This window comes from Rhinopithecus bieti, unplaced genomic scaffold, assembly GCF_001698545.2.
Source record: "Rhinopithecus bieti isolate Rb0 unplaced genomic scaffold, ASM169854v2 scaffold_15143, whole genome shotgun sequence".
NCBI classification, from domain to species: domain Eukaryota; kingdom Metazoa; phylum Chordata; class Mammalia; order Primates; family Cercopithecidae; genus Rhinopithecus; species Rhinopithecus bieti.
Window position 1 is genome coordinate 500,143 of NW_016808091.1, and position 19,547 is coordinate 519,689.

The 19,547-nt window shown below is 47.0% G+C and overlaps 1 protein-coding gene across 2 annotated transcripts in view; it reads right to left on the bottom strand.

The window, feature by feature from the left end:
* The window catches only part of FRMPD2 (FERM and PDZ domain containing 2), a 102,450-nt gene that overhangs the window by 20,972 nt on the left and 61,931 nt on the right, over nucleotides 1-19,547 (bottom strand). For both annotated transcript variants that reach the window (XM_017885507.1, XM_017885506.1), the window contains 7 exons: nucleotides 16,116-16,326; nucleotides 10,678-10,778; nucleotides 9,038-9,130; nucleotides 8,245-8,350; nucleotides 8,039-8,172; nucleotides 3,978-4,183; nucleotides 1,146-1,250 (listed from right to left, as the gene is read on the bottom strand). In XM_017885507.1, coding sequence (XP_017740996.1) covers nucleotides 1,146-1,250; nucleotides 3,978-4,183; nucleotides 8,039-8,172; nucleotides 8,245-8,350; nucleotides 9,038-9,130; nucleotides 10,678-10,778; nucleotides 16,116-16,326 — 956 coding nt within the window. The remainder of the gene's footprint in view (nucleotides 1-1,145; nucleotides 1,251-3,977; nucleotides 4,184-8,038; nucleotides 8,173-8,244; nucleotides 8,351-9,037; nucleotides 9,131-10,677; nucleotides 10,779-16,115; nucleotides 16,327-19,547) is intronic.

Sequence of the window (19,547 nt, forward strand, 5' to 3'; positions counted from 1 at the left end):
CCTCCCTCCCTCCCTCTTTCTTTCTTTCTTTCTTTCTTTCTTTCTTTCTTTCTTTCTTTCTTTCTTTCTTTCTTTCTTTCTTTCTTTCTTTCTTTCTCTTTCTTTCTTTCTTTCTTTCTTTCTTTCTTTCTCTCTCTCTCTCTCTCTCTCTCTCTCTCTCTCTCTCTCTCTCTCTCTCTTTCTTTCTTTCTTTCTTTCTTTCTTTCTTTCTTTGTTTGTTTTTTTGACAGACTCTCACTCTGTCGCCCAGGCTGGAGTGCAGTGGTGCAATCTCAGCTTACTGCAAGCTCTGCCTCCTGGATTCATGCCATTCTCCTGCCTCAACCTCCCGAGTAGCTGGGACTACAGGTGCCCACCACCATGCCCAGCTAATTTTTTTGTGTTTTTTTAGTAGAGAAGGGATTTCACTGTGTTAGCAAGGATATTCTCGATCTCCTGACCTCATGATCCGCCCGCCTCGGCCTCCCAAACTGCTGGGATTACAGGCGTTAGCCACCACACCCGGCCAGTAATGGATCACTTTCAATACTCAATAGTAAAAGCAGCACCTTCCAACCACTGGCCTCTGGATTTTCACCAGCTTTGTGTGTGCCATTTCCCAACCCCTTGGGTAAACACGGTTACATGGGTAATCTCCTTCCACAAGGGTCTACCAGGTAGAGCTCAGAAACCAAATGCAAAGTGTCAGTCCTGATGGAGGCCTGGCCCTTGGGATGTCTGAGTAAGAGGCTCCACACTGATTCTGTGCTGGATGACAGTGGACTGCCCCACCCATCCTTGGCCAGATGACAGTGGACTGCCCTTCTCACCTTTAGCTTGTGTCCCTGAAGACCCAATATGTTTCTCTCTCTCTGCAGTCCAGCTTGACCTCAGAGTCAGGATACATCACCCAACTCTGCCCACACTGCCTCCCCATGTGATTGGAGTTCCCTAGTGTATGTCCTGCTCAGCTTGAGGTTCCCCAGTACCTCTGTTTGTCTCTGAACTCAACCCCCAGTGCAGGCCCCCACTGACTTTCCTTATTCACCCCTTGCACTTGTACACACTGAGCACACTGTCAGAGGTTGCCATCTGGGTGGGATGGCCACCAGGCTCTAGAGGGACATCTTGTTAACTGCTTTTCAAGCTCTCCTAAAAAGTCTTACAGTTACGCTGAATCCAAGTGTCCCATCTTCTTTAACCAGTTCCACAAAGTAGATTTCACCAGCACTGATTTCCGGAGGTGATGGAGGACAAGAAGAACCAGCACCCTGCCATAAACAAACAAAAATAAAGAGGGGATGAAGGCAGATGTCACCTCTTAGCTCTCACCTGCTCTCAGGAGCATTATTGCACCTCAGAAAGCATGAACTTTGGGCTGGGTCAGTAGGGGATGCATTTCTAGCTTTATCATGCCTTCTCCATGTGACCTCAGGCAAGGCAGGAGGAAGATGAGGGAGCGATGGACTGGACTGATGCCACTTCTAGGCAGAGAATGCTTGGGTCACTGTTCATGTTCTGCTGTCCTTCTGCCTAGAAGATAGGGTCTTTTGTCCTATCTGTCCCCTTTACTTGGTGCTTTCTAATCACCACGCATGTCAGAAAATTCTAATAACTCACAGGAAAATAAACAAGCTGGAGGAAGCTGAACAACGAAGCCTCGATTCTTCCAGAGACCTTACACACCCCATGGTTGGCAAGGTGTTTTGTCTAAATTTTAAAATTCAAGGAGCAAAACAACTGCTGAGGGTGAGACCTGAAGTGAGAATGTAAAGTCCACCATACTACAGAGGATCATCTGGCCACAAAGTTGGCCACAAGACCCAGAAGAGCCTGCACCATCTGGGTTGGGTCCTACAGCCTGCACCATGGTCAGCGTGACCTTAGAGCTCCCTTGCTCCCGTTAACTGCCCCCAACCCCAGGAAATCAACTCTCCGGTTTGCCGCCAAAGAAGCTGCAGCCTGAAGGCCTCTCTGCCCTGCTTCCTGACAGAGAGGACCTCCCAGAGGAAGGCCTGGGGTGAAGGTTTCAGCTCTAGAGGCCAATCCCTTGCATTCCAATCCCAGCTCTGTCACCTGCTCCCTGAGAGAGCTTGGGTGTGCTCCTTTGCTCTCTCTGTCTCAGGTACCCCACCTATAAAAGGGGTTGATAATAGGAATGGTCTCATTAGGTTACCATGGAGCTTCTATAAGCTAATACATATAAAGTGCTTAGGACACTGCCTGGTACACAAGTAAGCACTCAATTAATGGCAGCTACTACCATTATTCCTCTACCGGCCTCCTGCATACAGTTCCTCATGGGATGTGCTGTCCAGGTGAGCACCACGGCCAATTAGGAAGGCACTGTCATTCATGGAGTCCTATTTCATGCCAGATCCTTGTGGCAGGGGTCAAGACACACTACCCCAAAACAGGGCACCTTGGCACATTGGAGGAATTGGAGAAACAGCACATGCAGGAAGGTTTCTCTGACCTTCCCCTGCTCTTCTCTTCTGAAGCAGGCCCTAAAACCTAGGAAGGATTTTCTAACCTTCCCCTGAAGCAAGGCAGAAGACCCTCAAGTGAGAACGCCCTCCCTATATCCGGGAAAACGGAGCATCTTGTCTGGGAAGACACAGGGACTGAGAGAGGAATCTGAACAAGCAGGCCTTCACTGAGTTCCTCCCAGCTTACATACTCCTGCTTTTGTCTTATCTCATTTTCCATGACTCTCCATTCTTCATGAAACATACTCAGGGAGAACTGTTTCTTCAGGTCATTTCCATATGAAGGCTCACATGTCACATAAAACTTACAGTAAATACTTGTGGATGCTTTTCTCTCATTAATCTGTCTTTAGTTACAGGGGCCCCAGCTGATTAAGCTAAGATGAGTAGAAGAAAGAGATGGGTGTTCTCCCCAACGCTGGGCATAGTACCTTAGCTTCCACAGCTGTGGACAGGCATCATTATCTCTGTCATAAAAAGAGAAATGAGGTTGAAAGAGGTGCAATAACCTGCCTGTTTCAACTAGCAAGTTGTCCCGGCGAGAATGAGAAGGGCCACTCAGCCTGAGTAAGGGAAGAGAGGTCGTGGAAGCCTTGTTTTCAAAGGTCTTGGCAGCCTTTGGAGAAACCAGTAATATCAGTTCAGCACCTGGGGCTGGAAACACTAGCTGCTGTGACCAACCCTGAGGCTGAAGGGCGAGAGAAGGGAGTGGTTGATGGACCCTGATAGAGTTGTGCTCTTTGTAGAGGGACACAGCCAACCTGTGTCAGCACAGGGAGAGAGTGGGATGAAGGGTGTGAGCTGCAGCTGAGACCCCAGCACTGCCACCCTGTCCTCACTCATCCCACAACTGCAACCTCCTCCCGAGGCTTCTCCTGGGCAGAACCAAGCAGAACACAGCAAGCTGACTCAGTCCATGAGCACCAGCTGTGCAGGGCCCAGAGCGAAATGGAAGGGCTGGGGCATGGGTCTGGAGGGGCCTAAGGAGACAACGCCACTCAGAGTCCAAAGAGACGGCAGAGGGCAGCAGAGCTGGGACTGAAGCACACAGCCCTCCATACACCTACTCCAGATCCCATCTTCTTCTTCCATGGGGTATGGTCAAGACCAAAGCCACTGAGTTCCCAGCTTGAGGACCAATTCAAGGACAACAATAGGAGGTGCCTGATTGCCCACGCCTTGCCATTGGCAGCAATCAATTTCCTCATGTTGCTATTATCATAACAATTATAATTAGTGACTAAGGACTCCAGAGGCACCCACACTGAGCCTGCGCCCAGACACTGACTAGGAACTCTGCCTTCTTCTACACATTTTTCTCAACAACCATGCTGTGCAGGCATTTGCTTCTGTTTGCAGATGAGGAAGCTGTGGCTCAAAGGGGCTAAGTAACTTCCATCCACCTGACATGGAAAACAGAGAGCAGGGAGGGCCTAGGGGCCAGGCTGTTGGGCTCCACAGCCTGTTCTCGTTCCTCCAGATCTAGAAAGTTAACCAAGGCATGATTACCTTTAACGGCAGAAAGGAAAGCTGATGTCTCAGCCTGGGCACTAAGCTCTTCACCCCAGCCATGTCTAGTTCTTCAATATTTCTGTCCTGGTCTTGTGTGTATGATAATAAACTTCCCTGGTACCCAAAGCTCAGGATGTCTGTAGAGGAGACCCCAGAATTGGCTGTGCTATTCTTTTCTTCATCTGGGTTATTTCCACAAACACCTATAAAAGCAAGCCAAGAAAAAGTCAACAGCTTAAAAGGGCTGGCTTCTCGGTGGCATCTCTATGTGGGCACAGCGTTTTCCTCCAATGACAGAGGGATCTTTTATAGCTGCTCAGGAACAATGTGAATTTAGCTCCTCCTGAAAGATGTTGCATTTAGATTAGAGAAAGGGAACATTATATATATGATTTAGAAACCAAGATAGAGTTTAAATGACCCAACTATGAATGCGTAGGCTCAAAAGAAGTTCATAAGGCCAGTTCTCCCTTATTAAGCTCTAGCCATGTGATAGGCACCTTAGATATACATACATATAGGAAGATATGGACATCTTCCCATCTTCTCAGCAGACCACCATGAAGGTGTAATCCCTGTTCAAACATAAGAAAACAGAGTCAAAACTATTAACTATCTTGCCCCAAATCCTACAGCCAGCATGTGGGCACTTAAACCCAGCCTCTCCTGGACACCCCACTGAGCATATCTGCAACCACCATGTGATCCAAAAACCAACGTATCAGGTCCTTTTGGGAGGCTTGGTAATAACCAGACTGCAGGCCCCTCTGAGTGAAGGCTAGGCCACTGATTCCTGCTTACCCCATGTCTGACTTGTGACCTGGCACCGAACAAAGAAAAGAATATGAGGTTGTGAATCAGTAGAAAAAACTTGGGCAAGGTACTTAACATATCTGAACCTAAATTTTCCTGTATCTAAAGTGGAAATAATATCAATATCAATAATATTGTAGAGTTGATAAGGCTTAGAGATTATACATACAGAAAAGATTTTACATATGTAAAGATAAAAATATACATGTATATATGAAAGAATATATATTTCCTCATATATATATATGGCTCTCTCATTCACACACACACACAGACACTCACAGCGTAGTACATGGTAGAGCCTCAATAAATGTATCTACTGTTAATATGTTATTATTAGCTACTCAACAAATACATGTGGGAGGAATGAATAATAGTCAGATTTTCTTTAGACCTGGATGCAAGTTGATTTACTACTTTTGATACAGACTCATTAACACTCAGGGAAGTGCCCAAACTCACATGCTGAATGAATTCAATTTGAATAAATTTGATTTAATGAATTTGATTTGAAGTTATTCAAATCTAAAGGTATCCAGCAGGGAGTGGCTGGGCCACTATTCCATAATGCTGCATTTCTGGCCATTTCATTCACAGATTCTGTCATCTTTGTCCTTCTGGCAGTATCATAAGCATCAGCTCATTATCTTCCACATCCTCCATGAGAGGTGAGGATGGGACTTATGATTGAATTGAAAAGTCAAGCCATGCTGCAACTGGTGTCCTGCCTAGTAGACATATGAGCTGGGAGACCTTCTTTGGTAACTAAAACTCAATTTATTGTAGGCCATGACAGAGGATCATGATGGACATTTTATCTGTCTGATCCTGATCTCCAATCTAGCCCAGGTGCCTTAACAGCAGCCTAACCAGATAGAAGAAAGTCACAGTGGTCAAGTCTCTGCCACGGAGACCCAGCCAGCATCACCAAGGAAACGTCTTCCTCTGGCAGTGGCCCAGCTGTATGAGGAAACCCCACCATGATGAAGGCAGCATTGTCAAAAGGTAGCTGGGGCACCACAGTGAAAGGACATTTTATTCCCAGCCATTGTGGGAAACTCATTGTCTGGAATTCTAATGTGAGGTTGTGGTTTGAGAATAGCAGACCTCGAGTACCGCTTTTTGGCAACCTCCATCACAGCAGGCCATCCTTGGGCTATGCTGAATTGTGATTCGGTCACCTGCATTGTGTTTCCTGATGACACATGGGACGGTTTGATTGCTCCTGTCAGTGGAGGATGTGGGAGAAAACACAGGGATTGCTGAACCACTGCAGAAAGGAGAGCAGTGGTGCTGGGAAATCCGACAGAGACAACAAGCCTGAGACTGGCATTGGGGACGTGTTGAGGTCAGCCCCTGGGAGGCTTCAACCCCCGGACGAAGGGTGTGGGGCTGAGACCCCAGCACGGCCACCTTCCACCATCCATAGCTTCTGGACGGGGGAGCTGCATGGCACTGTGTACATATACAAGAGTGAGAGAGTGTGCACAGTGTTCAGAAGGCAAGGCAAATGTAGTGCCTGCATTTAGGAACTAGAAAATGCAGGCTGGTGTGACAGGAAGTCCTCCTGTATACAAAGGAAAACTGTAAGACACCCCTGAAGTGTGAAGAAGCAATTGTGAGCCTGAATTTGCAAGCAGTCTGCTGGTAGTTTACAGGATCACCCAACCAAAAGCAGCAGTGGTCTCAGGAAACTAGGGAGAAGGGATATTAGCCTCCTCCCATTACTTCCTCCAGGCTCCTCAAGCTTGCTCCCAACAAAAACAATAGTATTTTCCTTTGATATAGGCAGTTGTTGCTCTCTCATTCTTATCTAAAGGATGAAGAAAAACATCATTAAAAAGTACTTTACTCTTTAGGTTGATCATGAACACGCACATCAAGTAAGAAGAGCGAGCTTGCCATGAAAATTCAGCTTTAAGAACAGGCCAGGTGCAGTGGCTCATGCCTGTAATCCCAGCACTTTGAGAGGCAGAGGCGGGCAGATCACCTGAGGTCAGGATTTCAAGACCAGCCTGACCAACATGGAGAAACCCCATCTCTACTAAAAATACAAAATATGCCAGGCGTGGCGGTGCATGCCTATAATCTCAGCTACTTGGGAGACTGAGGCAGGAGAATTGCTTGAACCCAGGAGGTGGAGGTTGCAGTGAGTGGAGATCACACCATTGCACTCCAGCCTGGGCAACAAGAGTGAAAGTCTATCTCAAAAAAAAAGAAAAGAAAAGAAAAGTTCCCATTATCCTCAGCAAACTAACACAGGAACAGAAAACCAAATACCAGGCCAGGCGTGGTGGCTCATGCCTGTAATCCCAGCACTTTGGGAGGCTGAGGCAGGCAGATCACTTGAGTTCAGGAGTTCAAGGCCAGTCTGGCCAACATAGTGAAACCCCATCTGTACTAAAAAATACAAAAATTAGCTGGGTGTGGCGGCGCATGCCTATAATCCCAGCTACTCAGGAGGCTGAGGCAGGAGAATTGCTTGAACCCGGGAGGTGGAGGCTGCAGAGATCATGCCATTGCACTCCAGCCTGGGCGAGAGAGTGAGACCCCATCTCAAAAAAAAAAAAAAAGGAAAATCAAATACCATATATTCTCACTTATAAGTGAGAGCTGAATAATGAGAACCCATGGTCACAAAGAGGGGAACAACAGACACCAGGGCCTACTTGAGGGAGGAGGGTGGGAGGAGAGAGGGTCAGGAAAAATAACTATTGGGCACTCTGCTGAGCACCTGGGTGATGAAATGGTCTGTACATCAACCCCTGTGACACGAGTTTGCCTGTAATAACAAACCTACACATGTAGCCCTGAACCCAAAACAAAAGGTTAACAAAGAACAGTTCCTGTCTCCTCCCCAGCTGATTGCTATACCTAAACCCAAACTACAGAAATCCTGGAGCAGTCACTGTCAACAAGGACTTCGGGTGGCAATAAAAAAGTCCTCCCTGCCATGCAAGGAGAGTTGACAGAAAAAAAAGACTGGTTGTATCCAGCCGTGTCTAACAAAGAATTAGAGTAGGTTACTCCCTTTCAGCAACACAAGCAGTGGTAACGCCCATCCTGCCCTTGAAATTGCAAAGCTTATTAATTTGTGCCACTACACTGCTTCTTTGCAAGCCAATACCACAAGGAAAGCAATACAGAAGACCTACGTGGACTCCAGGGTCTAGTACCTCATAGTAATCATGTACTCCTGAAAATAGGGAAGGCTCTTCAGCTACCAAGAGCAGGTTAAAACATACCTTTTGACTGAGAAATAATTAACTCTATGTTGTCAGGGGAATTCTGGATCATCCTAACAGCCATGTTGAATGTGAAGCCCTCCAGACTGATGTGATTCAGGGCTAGTATCTGCCCTCCTGGAAAAATAGTACATCTAAATAATCCTTCCAAGGAAATAAAAAAGAGTGATTTCTTAAAACTATCTCTAGTGATTTAAAAGATGTACCTGGTTTGATCATTTTGCTTTTCTGCTGGTCCTCCAGGTATAATAGAAGATATAAAAATGCCGGGGTCAGCTTGGCCTGCATACTCTCCCTCATTAATGACAAAACCTGTAATCCAAGATGACAGTCCATGATAAGATGATACTTAGTGATTTTGCTGTTCAGAGAGGTTAGGTCATTTCCCTGATATCACACAGCTACCAACTGGCATTAGCTAATAGTTACAGTCAGGTCTTCTGATCCTCAAATAGAAGATCCTTTTTACTCTGCCATGATACTTGGAGAAAGGTGGATTGTTCCACATTAGTAAGCACAGCTAAAGCTAGGAGCACAAACCACCAATAGGCACTGGATTTTGCTTCAGTAGATAACGAGATATAGGAAAGAAATGATTTTTAATCAAGTACCTTGTTTCCATACCTTGTTTCTTGTACAGTTTTTAGGGTCTTAGAAAGTGGTTACTAGTAAGAGGTGAGATAAATTGACTCTTCTTCCCCATGGCTGACTGGAGGAAGGTTGCTACATGGTATTAGGGGAAAAAAATCTTTTTCTGCATTGTACTTAGATACACTGCAAAAATGTATCAGGCCTAAAAGAAAAACTTTGAAACAAAAGTCCCATTGCTCTTTAGGAACAATTAAAGGGAGAAAAAAGCAGAAGTGATTACTAGAAAAGGCAAACTGGGAGAGGAGGGATAGGAAAGGGTAGTAGACAAGTTGAAAGGGAAAACAACACCCACCCCCCCACTTTGCCCAGTGGTAGAGACTGGGCCTCACCTGCAGGGAACCCTCTTACCAAAACCACGATGTGGGTCGCGTTTCAGTGTCACACGCACGATTTCTCGGCCTGGTTCAGCTGTAAAGCTCTTCCTCCTATTATTCTGTGACCCTAGAGGTAGAATCAGAGCACCACACTGTGCTTTTCCCCAAAATTATTTGGGAGCTAATACAAAAGGAGTAAACAGCATTTCACACACACACGTGCATGCACATTCACATGCACACATTCCTGAAAACAAAAGTAGCTCATATTTTATCTTCCAGCAGTGCTGGGAATGGACGCCTGAACACACACTCGCATAAGCCTCTCTGGAGTGTCACTCAGTGTTGCTCAAGTTCCAGCTTAAAGAGCAGGGGCAAGAACAGTATGGGCTATGGTGCGTGTTTTCTGTATGACTTATTGTAGCTATTTTGTTCTGCATTGGTTTTGGGACAAGACAGAGGATGAGCAGAGATGTATTAATAGTTGCTGAGAGTGAAAACAAAAACAAAAGCTAAAACAGAGATGAGACAGCAAAACCTTCCCATCCCAGGCCTCAAATAACCAGGGGTGACAAGGTGCCAGCAGCCCAGCTTGTGTGACCTGTGGTCTTCCCCTGGCTTGGATCATGGAGGAGCCCCAGACAGAGCCCTGAAGCTGTTCCTGGAGAGCTGGAGTCCTGGGGTGGGGCACTTCAGTGTGTGCCACGGCGTACTTGGGAAAATCCCCAAACAGTGACCCACCACTGCAATCCTTCCGCATCTCTCCCTCCCCCAGGGACCTTGGCAGAAATTGGCAGACGGTTACTGGTAAAGAGTTGCCTGGCAGTTTTCCTGATTGATATGGTTTGGCTATGTCCCCACCCAAATCTCAGCTTGAATTGTATCTCCCAGAATTCCCACATGTTGTGGGAGGGACCCAGGGGGAAGTAATTGAATCATGGAGGCTGGTCTCCCCATGCCATTCTCGTGATAATGAATAAGTCTCACAAGATCTGGTGGGTTTATCAGGGGTTTTCACTTTTGTTTCTTCCTCATTTTTCTCTTGCTGCCATCATGTAAGAAGTGCCTTTTGCCTCCCACCATGACTCTGAGGTCTCTCCAGCCGTGTGGAACTGTAAGTCCAATTAAACCTCTTTTCCTTCCCAGTCTTGGGTATGTCTTTATCAGCAGCATGAAAATGGACTAATACACTGATCCAATCCCCAGGTTTAATGCTCACAGAGTAGAGATATTTTTCCAAGTGTCAGATCTCTTTGTCCTTACATTCAATGGGGAACTGGCCAGGAGGATGCATGGCAGAAGGGACTGCCGTCTACTCTGTGTGTGTTTTCTGGTGAATACTAGGAAACATTGGTGTTCTGGCCTGCATAAAGAAGCATATCTACAGTGAATGGTGCCTTTTTCTGAGCACACTGTCCATAGGAGGTATTATTCCTTCTGGATCAGAGTGTTGGGATTGTCTTCGCCAGAGCTAACACACTTCAGATCCACATACCCAGCCAAAGCTAAATGTCGCTTCCCAACCACAGGTAGTTTAAAAAGAAAACAATTCAAAAAACAAAAAGATTACAAACATTGTGTGGGAAGCAAAATGAAGTGGTGGTAAAAGACTCAAAGCAAGCTTTCTGCGTAAGGGTTCCTCTACCCGAGACCTGGCCGTAGCCTGGCCCATACCTGCATGCACACTCTGAACAGGTGGCCCAGAGAGAGAGTCCCAGGTCATTGGCTTCTGGATCACACAGGCACTCTTCAGCTGCTCCCGGCCAGTGCAGGGGCTGCCAGGAAAAAACCATGAGGTTAGATAAGGTGGCCCACGGGGAAGGACAGTGAGGTTAGATAAGGTGGCTCAAGGAGGAAGCAATTTCTTGGCATTTCTGAGTATGGATGGTGGCCCAGGGAGGGCAGCTTTGTGTCCAGTCATCCAGCAGCTCCTCAAAGGGACCCCACTGAGGGTTGATCTAGTTATTAGGAGGGCACTGGGAAAAATGGCTCTAGGATCTTTATGTCTCAGAGGGGACACTGAGGTCACTCGGCTTCATATGAGCTTCCTACTATGTGCAAGATATGTGGCCCTGCAAGCCTCCATTTATTCAACCATAAAATAAGAATAATATTCCTACTTCCCAGGCTTCTAACGGAACTGAAATGGGATAGTAAGCATCAAACACCAGTCCTCTTAGTGGATACTGATGTTTTGTCATTTGCTCCTGTTTTCAGCCGAAGGCCTTCAGCCAGGCCAGGCACCCTCCACACCCCACCTACCATGTGACTGAGGGCTGCACAGGGTCACTGACCTGCTTGATCATTGTACATGCTTGCGTTAGGTGCCACCTGATCATACCATGCTGTGAACAAGAAGCATTCATGAAGGCATTCAGTTGGCCCTGATGGAATGTGCCGCATGCTAGTAAATAATGTGCTAGAGCCTAGCAGAATAACGAGTCAAGGGAGATGTTCCCCCAGCCCTGGGGTCAGTTCTGCATAGAGATAAGCTACATTCAGAGGTGAGCAATGTCTAGAGTGAGAGGGAACAATTGATGTAAAGCCGTGTGTCTCAGAGCCCTGGAAAAAGCCAGCTCTGGGCCTCCTGGGTGGCCAAACATCTGAGCAGATTCAGCTTTCCTGGTTACCCAGATTGACCCCACCCCTCAGAGCCCCATAGCCATCTCACAGCTTCAAGCAGCTGGACTATGGCAGGGGACGCTGGCATGGACAGTTTCCCGTGGACCCTCCCCCTGTACCCTTGGAGCTGGGACACCAGAGCTCTCTGCAGGGAGCTTGGTACTGTGCAAAAAGGCTGTAGCTGGAAAGGGAAGAACAGGGGTGGTGGGGGAAGGAGAAGTCCAGCCTCACAGCGAGGTACAGCACAGAGTAGCTTTGGAGGCTGGCGACGGATGAGGCCTCACTCTGACTTGACTCGTGTTTGTGCTTCCCTTGCAGCACAATAGACCCACAGTGACAGAACCCCAGGTGTCAGGCCTGGGCTCCAAAGCACTGAGGATAAAGGGTGGGTCAGGCATGGGCCCTGTCCTCTGGGAGTCCCCAGCCTGCTGTGGGATGCAGAGGGGATGACTTTCATGCCTCCTAGAGCCAACCAAGGAGCTCAGGGAGAGGCAGCGACAGGGTGTTCATGTGCTCAATGGATGGAGAAATCCCCACAGTCTGGGAAGAGCCGAGAGAGGCGATGAGGCTGAGGGGGCCTTCAGGTGGCCTTTAGGGAAAAGGAAGAGCTTTTCTGGGCCTGGGTTTTTATGACCCATGTGATCTGGGCCACACATACAAACCTCTACTACTTAAAAGCCAATCACTGCCAGCCATAAAAGGATGAAATGTGAATGATTCCACTCATCTGAGGAGCCTGGAGCAGTCACATTCACAGACCAGAAGGAGCACGGCAGTGGCCAGGGGCTGAGGTGGGTGAAATGGGAGTTGTGTCGAATGGGTGCAGTTTCAATTTGGGAAGATGGACAAAACTCTGGGGATGGACTTCGGTGATGGTAGCACAACATCGTGAGTGGACTGCATGCTACTGAACTGACAAATGGTTAGGATGGTAGGTGTTATATTATGTGTATTTTTTACCACAATTTAAAAACATTTTAAATGCAAACTTAAAAAAAACTCATTTACTGAAAGCTTTCTCTACCAGCCTCATAGCTAAGGATACACAGGGCACATTGCTGTTCTTGAGAAGTTCCATGTTTAACAGCACAGACGCAAGCGTGTGGGTGTCAGGGTGGACAGGACAGAGGGTACTGCCCTAACTGGAGCCAGGGATGTGGAGGAGGCACACCTTTGCCTGGGCTTCAGAAAAGCAGTGATGTGAAGTCAGAGGCCACCTCCCAGAAGTGGGAGGACAGGCAGGAGCTGTACCTCAGGGCAGGCAGCCACTGGCACCTCTGTTCCAAGAGGTGCTGTGTAAACAACTGCTCAGGAATGCCACTGGCGATGGGGTCCTGCCTCCATGTGTCAGCCTTCCCTCCTGTGTTCACATGCCCAGGCTCAGGCCAGCAGCATGGCCCGCACCTTTCTACACAGACCCCATGTGGGCCTCCTATCCGCTGGCCTGTGAGCTCATCTGCCCTGCTCACCACCGAGTCCTCCACACCTGACCCAGGGCTGGCACACTAGGTGCTCAATCCATTTTTCTAGTAAGACTAAGGAAGCCCTTGCTCATGGTGTTCCTCCTCTTCCTCTCACGGTGCCCAGATCCTACTCATCAGTCAAGACCTGATGTCACAACCCCCAAGCAGCCCTCCCTGGTGCCCTTGCTTGGAAATTGCTGCACTGTTCATGGAGCCTAACGCTGTGTTTGAGACCAGCATCAAGGCAGTCACCACAGACCCAGCCCATATTCAGCTTTTATAACATGACTTAATTCCCACAGCCACCCAGTGGGGAGGGATGACTATTAATACCACTGGACGAATGAGGAAACTGAGGTCTGGGGTGTTGAACAACTTCCTTGAGGTCACACAGCACTAGACTGCGGAGCAGGTGTTGGCGAAGGAGTTCCATGATGCAGGGCTTGATCCAGAACCCTGTCAGAAGGGGCCCTCGGCAGAGTGGCCTCTGTACCATGACAGAAACGTAAACATCTCATCTGCATCACTGTCATGGCCTTTGGCCCACCTCAGACTTCGACTGCAGTGGTGAGGGGCAGTTCCATGAGAGCTCAGGCTCAGCTGAGCTGACAGTATCCTGGCTCAGGTGTGGCCCTCTTTGTGCTCTAGAGATTCTTGTCCATCTTGGGGGCCGTCTCCTCCACCCCCACTATTCCCACCTTACCCAAAAGCATGGGAGAGTCCAGGCCTCCCATCCTTCGACCAAAGGGAAGTAGGAGCCAGTATACGGTGTTTGCCTCCTGTCCTGCAGTTCTAGGAGGCCTCTGCACACCTCTGTGGAGCTGAGCCCTGGTTGCCCTCAACAGCTACCTGGTGACTCCCACTCCTGTGACCACACTTTGCCTGCTTCCTCAACTCACTCTCTCGCTCACTCCTTCTTGGCATCAGCTCCACAAAAACATACCCACACCCAAACCAGTGTCTCAAGCTGTGCTTCTTGGGGGTGGGGTTGGGGGAATCTTCCAAGAATTCAAAAGCCTAGTAATTAGGTTTCCCTTTTCACCCACGGGTTACCAGTAACTTCTGATGTGAGTTATTAAGGATCATGAAAATTTGGCATTTGTAAACCAAGATTAGAGTTATATCGAATTGTATGGAGGGCACCAATTCAGCTTTCTATCAAGAAGGCCAGCTACCATGCAACACTGAAAAGCCCCTACTGTGCATGACCACTGGCCAGTCACTGGAAGGGCCACCATTCTCAGGAAGGATGCTTTGCGGGCAACACATCCTCAAGATGGCCTTGAGTCAGTCATAGCTTCTTCTGCCTTTTAAACAATGAAGTGCTATAAGGTACCATCAGTTTAGGTGACAGATGAAAGATGTCCACAAGGTCTTGGACACTCCTACATCAAGAACTGGAGCCTATTTCTGCTCCCTTTGAATCTGTGCTGACCTGTGACTATTTTAACCAACATTATGGCAGCAGTGACACCAGGCTAGCCTCAGGGCTAGACTTGAAGAGAACTGGCAGCTTCTTTTTGGGATCTTGGAGTCCTCCTGCCATGCAGAATCTTGCTGGAGACCCCACAGGGAGAGGAGTTGAGGCTACTCACGGAGAGAGAGGGGCTCCGTGAGCACTGCCTCTCAGCCATCCAAGGAACCAGCCTGTGAACAAAGTCATCTTGCATCCTCTAGACTACTCCAACATCTGCTGGACCCCAGTCAATAGCACATGAAGTCCAGAAGAATCCCTCAACTAAGTCCTGCCTAAAATTCTATTCCAGTTCATTATGAAATTTCTAATCCAGTCGTTTGTTACACAGCAATAGATGCTCGAAACCGTTTTGCTTTACCACTGTTGATTTAGTTTGTGATGCACAGCAATGTATATTTGCATCAACAGAATTGGGGACAATCATTTTCTAAGAATTACTTTAAGATGATAGTCATGGATATAGATATAGGTATAGATATGGATACACACATAGACTTTCAGTTCAAATGAATCATCCATACCTTCTTGCTGAAGTAGCTGGAAAACTCATCCCCAAAAAACAGATCCTGCAGCAACATTCATTGGTCATATGCTGCCTGGGAATCTGTGCTATTTCTATAAATTGCAGTGTAAATGGAATCCAAGTCCTAAGCTATTTTTAAATTTATGAATCATTGTTTTGTCATGTGAAGTTGCATTTATAAGCCCATTATTTTTACATACAAATTTAAATGATAAGCAACTCATCAATAGGAAAGGTAGCATGGTGTAGAGGTTAGGAGTTGGACTCTAAGGCCAGCTGCATGTGTTCAAATCCTAACCCCTGGGTTTTCTCTCTGTGATGTGATGAGGACAACAGAAACACTTAACGGAGTCATAAGACTTAAATTAGTTGATGTGTACACATGCTCAGAACAGCACCTGGCTGATAATAAGGCCAAATAGGCTTATTGCAACTTGTTTATTTGTCCTCTCCAATTTCGTATTATCATGTAGTTCTTTCTTCACCAAAAGACGGGAGCATCATAGAAGGAGGAATGAGATGTTTGTCCTAGAGTGTTTAACATAGACTTAGCCCATAGCTGGCCTTCTGTAAATCTCTGTGGAATTGACTGACAGTTACCCAATAAATATATACTTTTCTTAGACATCTAACATCCTTTAAACAATTTCTTGGCTGGGCGTGGTGGCTCATGCCTGTAATCCCAGCACTTTGGGAGGCCGAAGAGGGTAGATCACCTGAGGTCTGGAGTTCAAGACCAGCCTGACCAACATGGAGAATCCCCGTCTCTACTAAAAATACAAAAATTGGCCAGGTGTGGCAATGCATGCCTGTAATCCCAGCTACTCGAGAGGCTGAGGCAGGAGAATCGCTTGAACACGGAAGGCTGAGGCTGTGGTAAGCCAAGATCACGCCACTGCACTCCAGCCTGGGCAACAAGAACGAAACTCTATCTCAAAAAAAAAAAAAAAAAATCTTCAATATAGATCACTGCAGAGCATCAAGCACATGGTGGTTTGGGCCCAGAGAACAAATGTGTTACACCCACCTGCGCCCGATGCCTTCTGCTCCAGCCTCCTTGCTGCCGTCCACGTTGAAGTTATCCAGTGATGTACTCAACATGCCTCCTACAGCGTCCTGAAGCTTGGATGCAAACAACTCGTTTTCTGAGCATGACAATCTCTGAATCCAAATGAGAGGCTTAGACTGGACCTGGTGTGCAGGACTCAAATTGGCCGTTTGCACAAACTTATCATGGTCTGAATTTGGGGAGAAAAAGATAGACATACACACACACACAAGAATGATGCTGGATCCATTGCTGTGGTGGTTGTAACATATCACTGGGCCCCCGCTCTCCTCCTCCTTTCTTTTTCTGCTGCTGTTTTGTCTCCTGCGATTATCCCTGGGAATGCAAGTTCTCCTAATTAGCACTTGCTAATGAAAGAAACCTCAGAAACAGAAGTAGGAAGAGACAAGATGCTCTCTCTCCCCCGTGCGACTGACAGGACGCAGAGCCACGGAGCCTGTTTAAATGGGTGCTAACCCTAGAGCATTTGCGGGTGTGTCGGGCTCTGGCAGAGCCTCCCACGAAATCAGCTGCCCCATCCCTTTCTGCTTTCTGCTTTTACAGATCTGTTCTCCCAAACATTCTTATAACAAATGTTCCTCCAAATCCCCTGGGATCCCAAGATTAGGCTCTGCTCTGTGGAGTATAACCTTTAATCTCTACACAGCTTAGTTTGCCCTGGTAATCATATTTAATACAAGGTCCTATTTCCTGAAATATAATATGAGATGTGTTGGGTCCCCTCAGATTTGACACTTGCCTTTCTCTTTTCATGCAGAAATGTTTAATAAATAACTTTGATGAAATCTTGAACTTAAGACCATGGATGTGATTAACTCCCCACTTCCCTATTCACATTGTTCATAAAAAAAAGTGGGATTTGAAAAATAGAGCTTTTAAGTTAATGAGGCTTTACATAAAGCCAAGTTAGTATTTTAAGAAAGGAAAATGATGACTACATTCTGACCATCTGTGCCTTGCTAAAACCAAGAAGGGAAGAATGGTCAGACACATGGTAGTGGTATGGCTCCTGGTTTCTCTGTGTGTGTATGTGTGTGTGCACATGCACTTCTAGAGCCTGGTGAAGTGCCTCCATTTCAAGGATATCCATGGGCATATAGTTCTTCAAACAGACCCCCCTCTCTTCCCTACAATGGTGTCTGGTTCCTTGCCAAGGCTGTGCTCACTGAAAAAGCCAGCATTTAAAAAAAAAACTTTTTGAGAATTTTCTGCATGCATGAGGCATTATGGTAACATCACTCACATACAGTAGGCAAAAAGCAATGAAGGAATATAAATAAATTAAACGTGACCTGCAGCTTTTGCACAAATTGCATAGTATCTTACTCCAGAGCTTGGGCTTGCTCAAAAGAGCAACAACAGCAGTAATGTCAACACCAACTACTAATATTTGCTGAATGCTTACTATGTGCCAGGCATCAGGGGAAGCACATTATCTGCACTGTCTCATTTAATCCTCACAATAACCCTGTAGGGTAGATATTATACACAATTTGTAGATCATGGAACTTGGGGCTAAGAGACTATTAATAATTCGCTCATGGTCCCAAAGCCAGTAAGCAGGAGGGCAGACTCACACTCAAACCTGCAGACTCCACAGTCCACGCTGGAAAATGGGAATGCTAAGGACACAAAGACAATGACAGCAGCAGGGGAGATTGATCTGAGACACGCCCAGCCTTCTGTTCACCAGGGCCCAAAGGGACAGTCACCTTAGACTTAATCATGATGGATATTAATACCCACAGGGGGATATTCTAGGCAGAGAGTGAAGGCAAAATCTCAACTCAGAGAGGTTTAGCGGGTTTGAAGCAAGACTGTTCAGAGACTGTGATTACAGGAAGGAGCCATCCCTTAGAGGCAGGGGACTCACAGAAGTCAGCAGAGGAGAGAGAGCTCAAGGGCCTGTGAGATGCTGGAGAGTGCCTGGAGCCTGAGGAGGAAGCTCAGTTGGCGGGAGAGGGGCCGCTTAGTGAGGTTAGGAAATGAGACCCCGGGTGTGAAGCACTCAGCATCAGGGACTCAGCCTATAGCTGTGGGCTGGCAAGGCTGCCGGTGAGTGCCAGTGTCATCGCTAGGCCTCAGCTTCATGGGGCTAACTGAGTGGACAAACAGTGGAGGGGGGATTTGTTGGAAGGTGGTAGGGCCAAAAGCAGACAACCTTTCAAGAACAGAAGGAAGCATTGCCATGAATGTCCCAAAGCCACTAGCGAGCCGAGGACAGTGGACAGTTTCTATTCCCTGCTGTGGGTGACTCGTAGCATAATTGTGGCACTAGGGAAATAAGGCTGAATCCATCTGGATGTCAAGGGCAAAGTCCAAGTCAGTGACAGTGTCAGAAGGGCACAGGATATACTCAGAGCCAAGGGCCACGAGGAAAAGACACCCAGGACAAGATTCTGGGCAGCCCACTGCAAATCTGCAGTCTTGCAGCCTTCTTGGGGAAGGGCCAAGACCATTCCTGCAGCCCCCGGGCCACCCGTGAGAAGAGCTGAGCAAAGGCCCATGGGCCCCACTCTGCAGGGCTGACAGATCCTGCCTATTTAGTCCTGAAATTATGCATTTGTAAAAGCTCAGTGATCTACCTTTTCTCCCCACAGAACCAAATATAACCATAAAGTAATATGCTTATTGAGACAATTTACAGAAGAGTGACTAAGAAGCACTTGGAAAGTGCTCAACTGCTCAAAAATCAAAGGACTGCAAAATAAAGCCACAGTGAGAAATCACTTTTAGCTCTCAAATGAACAAAGATAAACACGATGATATCTATTCCAGCAAGGATGCAACAAAACAGGCAAGACAATACTGGGCTTGAGAATGGCACTCGGGAAAACAGCAATAGTCTTAAAAATGCCCATCGCTGGTGCCCAGCAATTATACTTCTGAGATCTAACTAAAAGAAACGATATAAAATACAGAAAAATATTTTTTCCAATGATATTTATCATATTATTTGTTATACTTAAAAACAAAAAGTGAACTAAATATCAAAAATGGAAAGGGTTCAGTAAATGATTGTAATTCCATGCAAATCGTCCATTTGTTCATCAAAAAACATGTATTAACTGCTTCCCATTTGACACACCACACCTCTGTTCTGTGCTGGAGCTGCTCTTGTGGAACTCCCAGTCCACTGCTGACTACAGGCAGACATATCCACAAATAAAAGTGGCAGAATAATACAGGTGAGAAGACAGAGGTCTGCACAGCAGAGGGAGTGGTCCATCCACCTAGGAAGAGCCACCTGGGGGCAGTCAATCAGGAAAGCCTTCAAGGAGGAGGTTACCGGACTTATCTTGGTGGTCTGAGCCAGGAGAGGGTTGGGAACGTGCTGTAGGCAAAGGGTATGCTGGACACAAAGGCCCTGGAAGCTGAGTCATCCTGGTG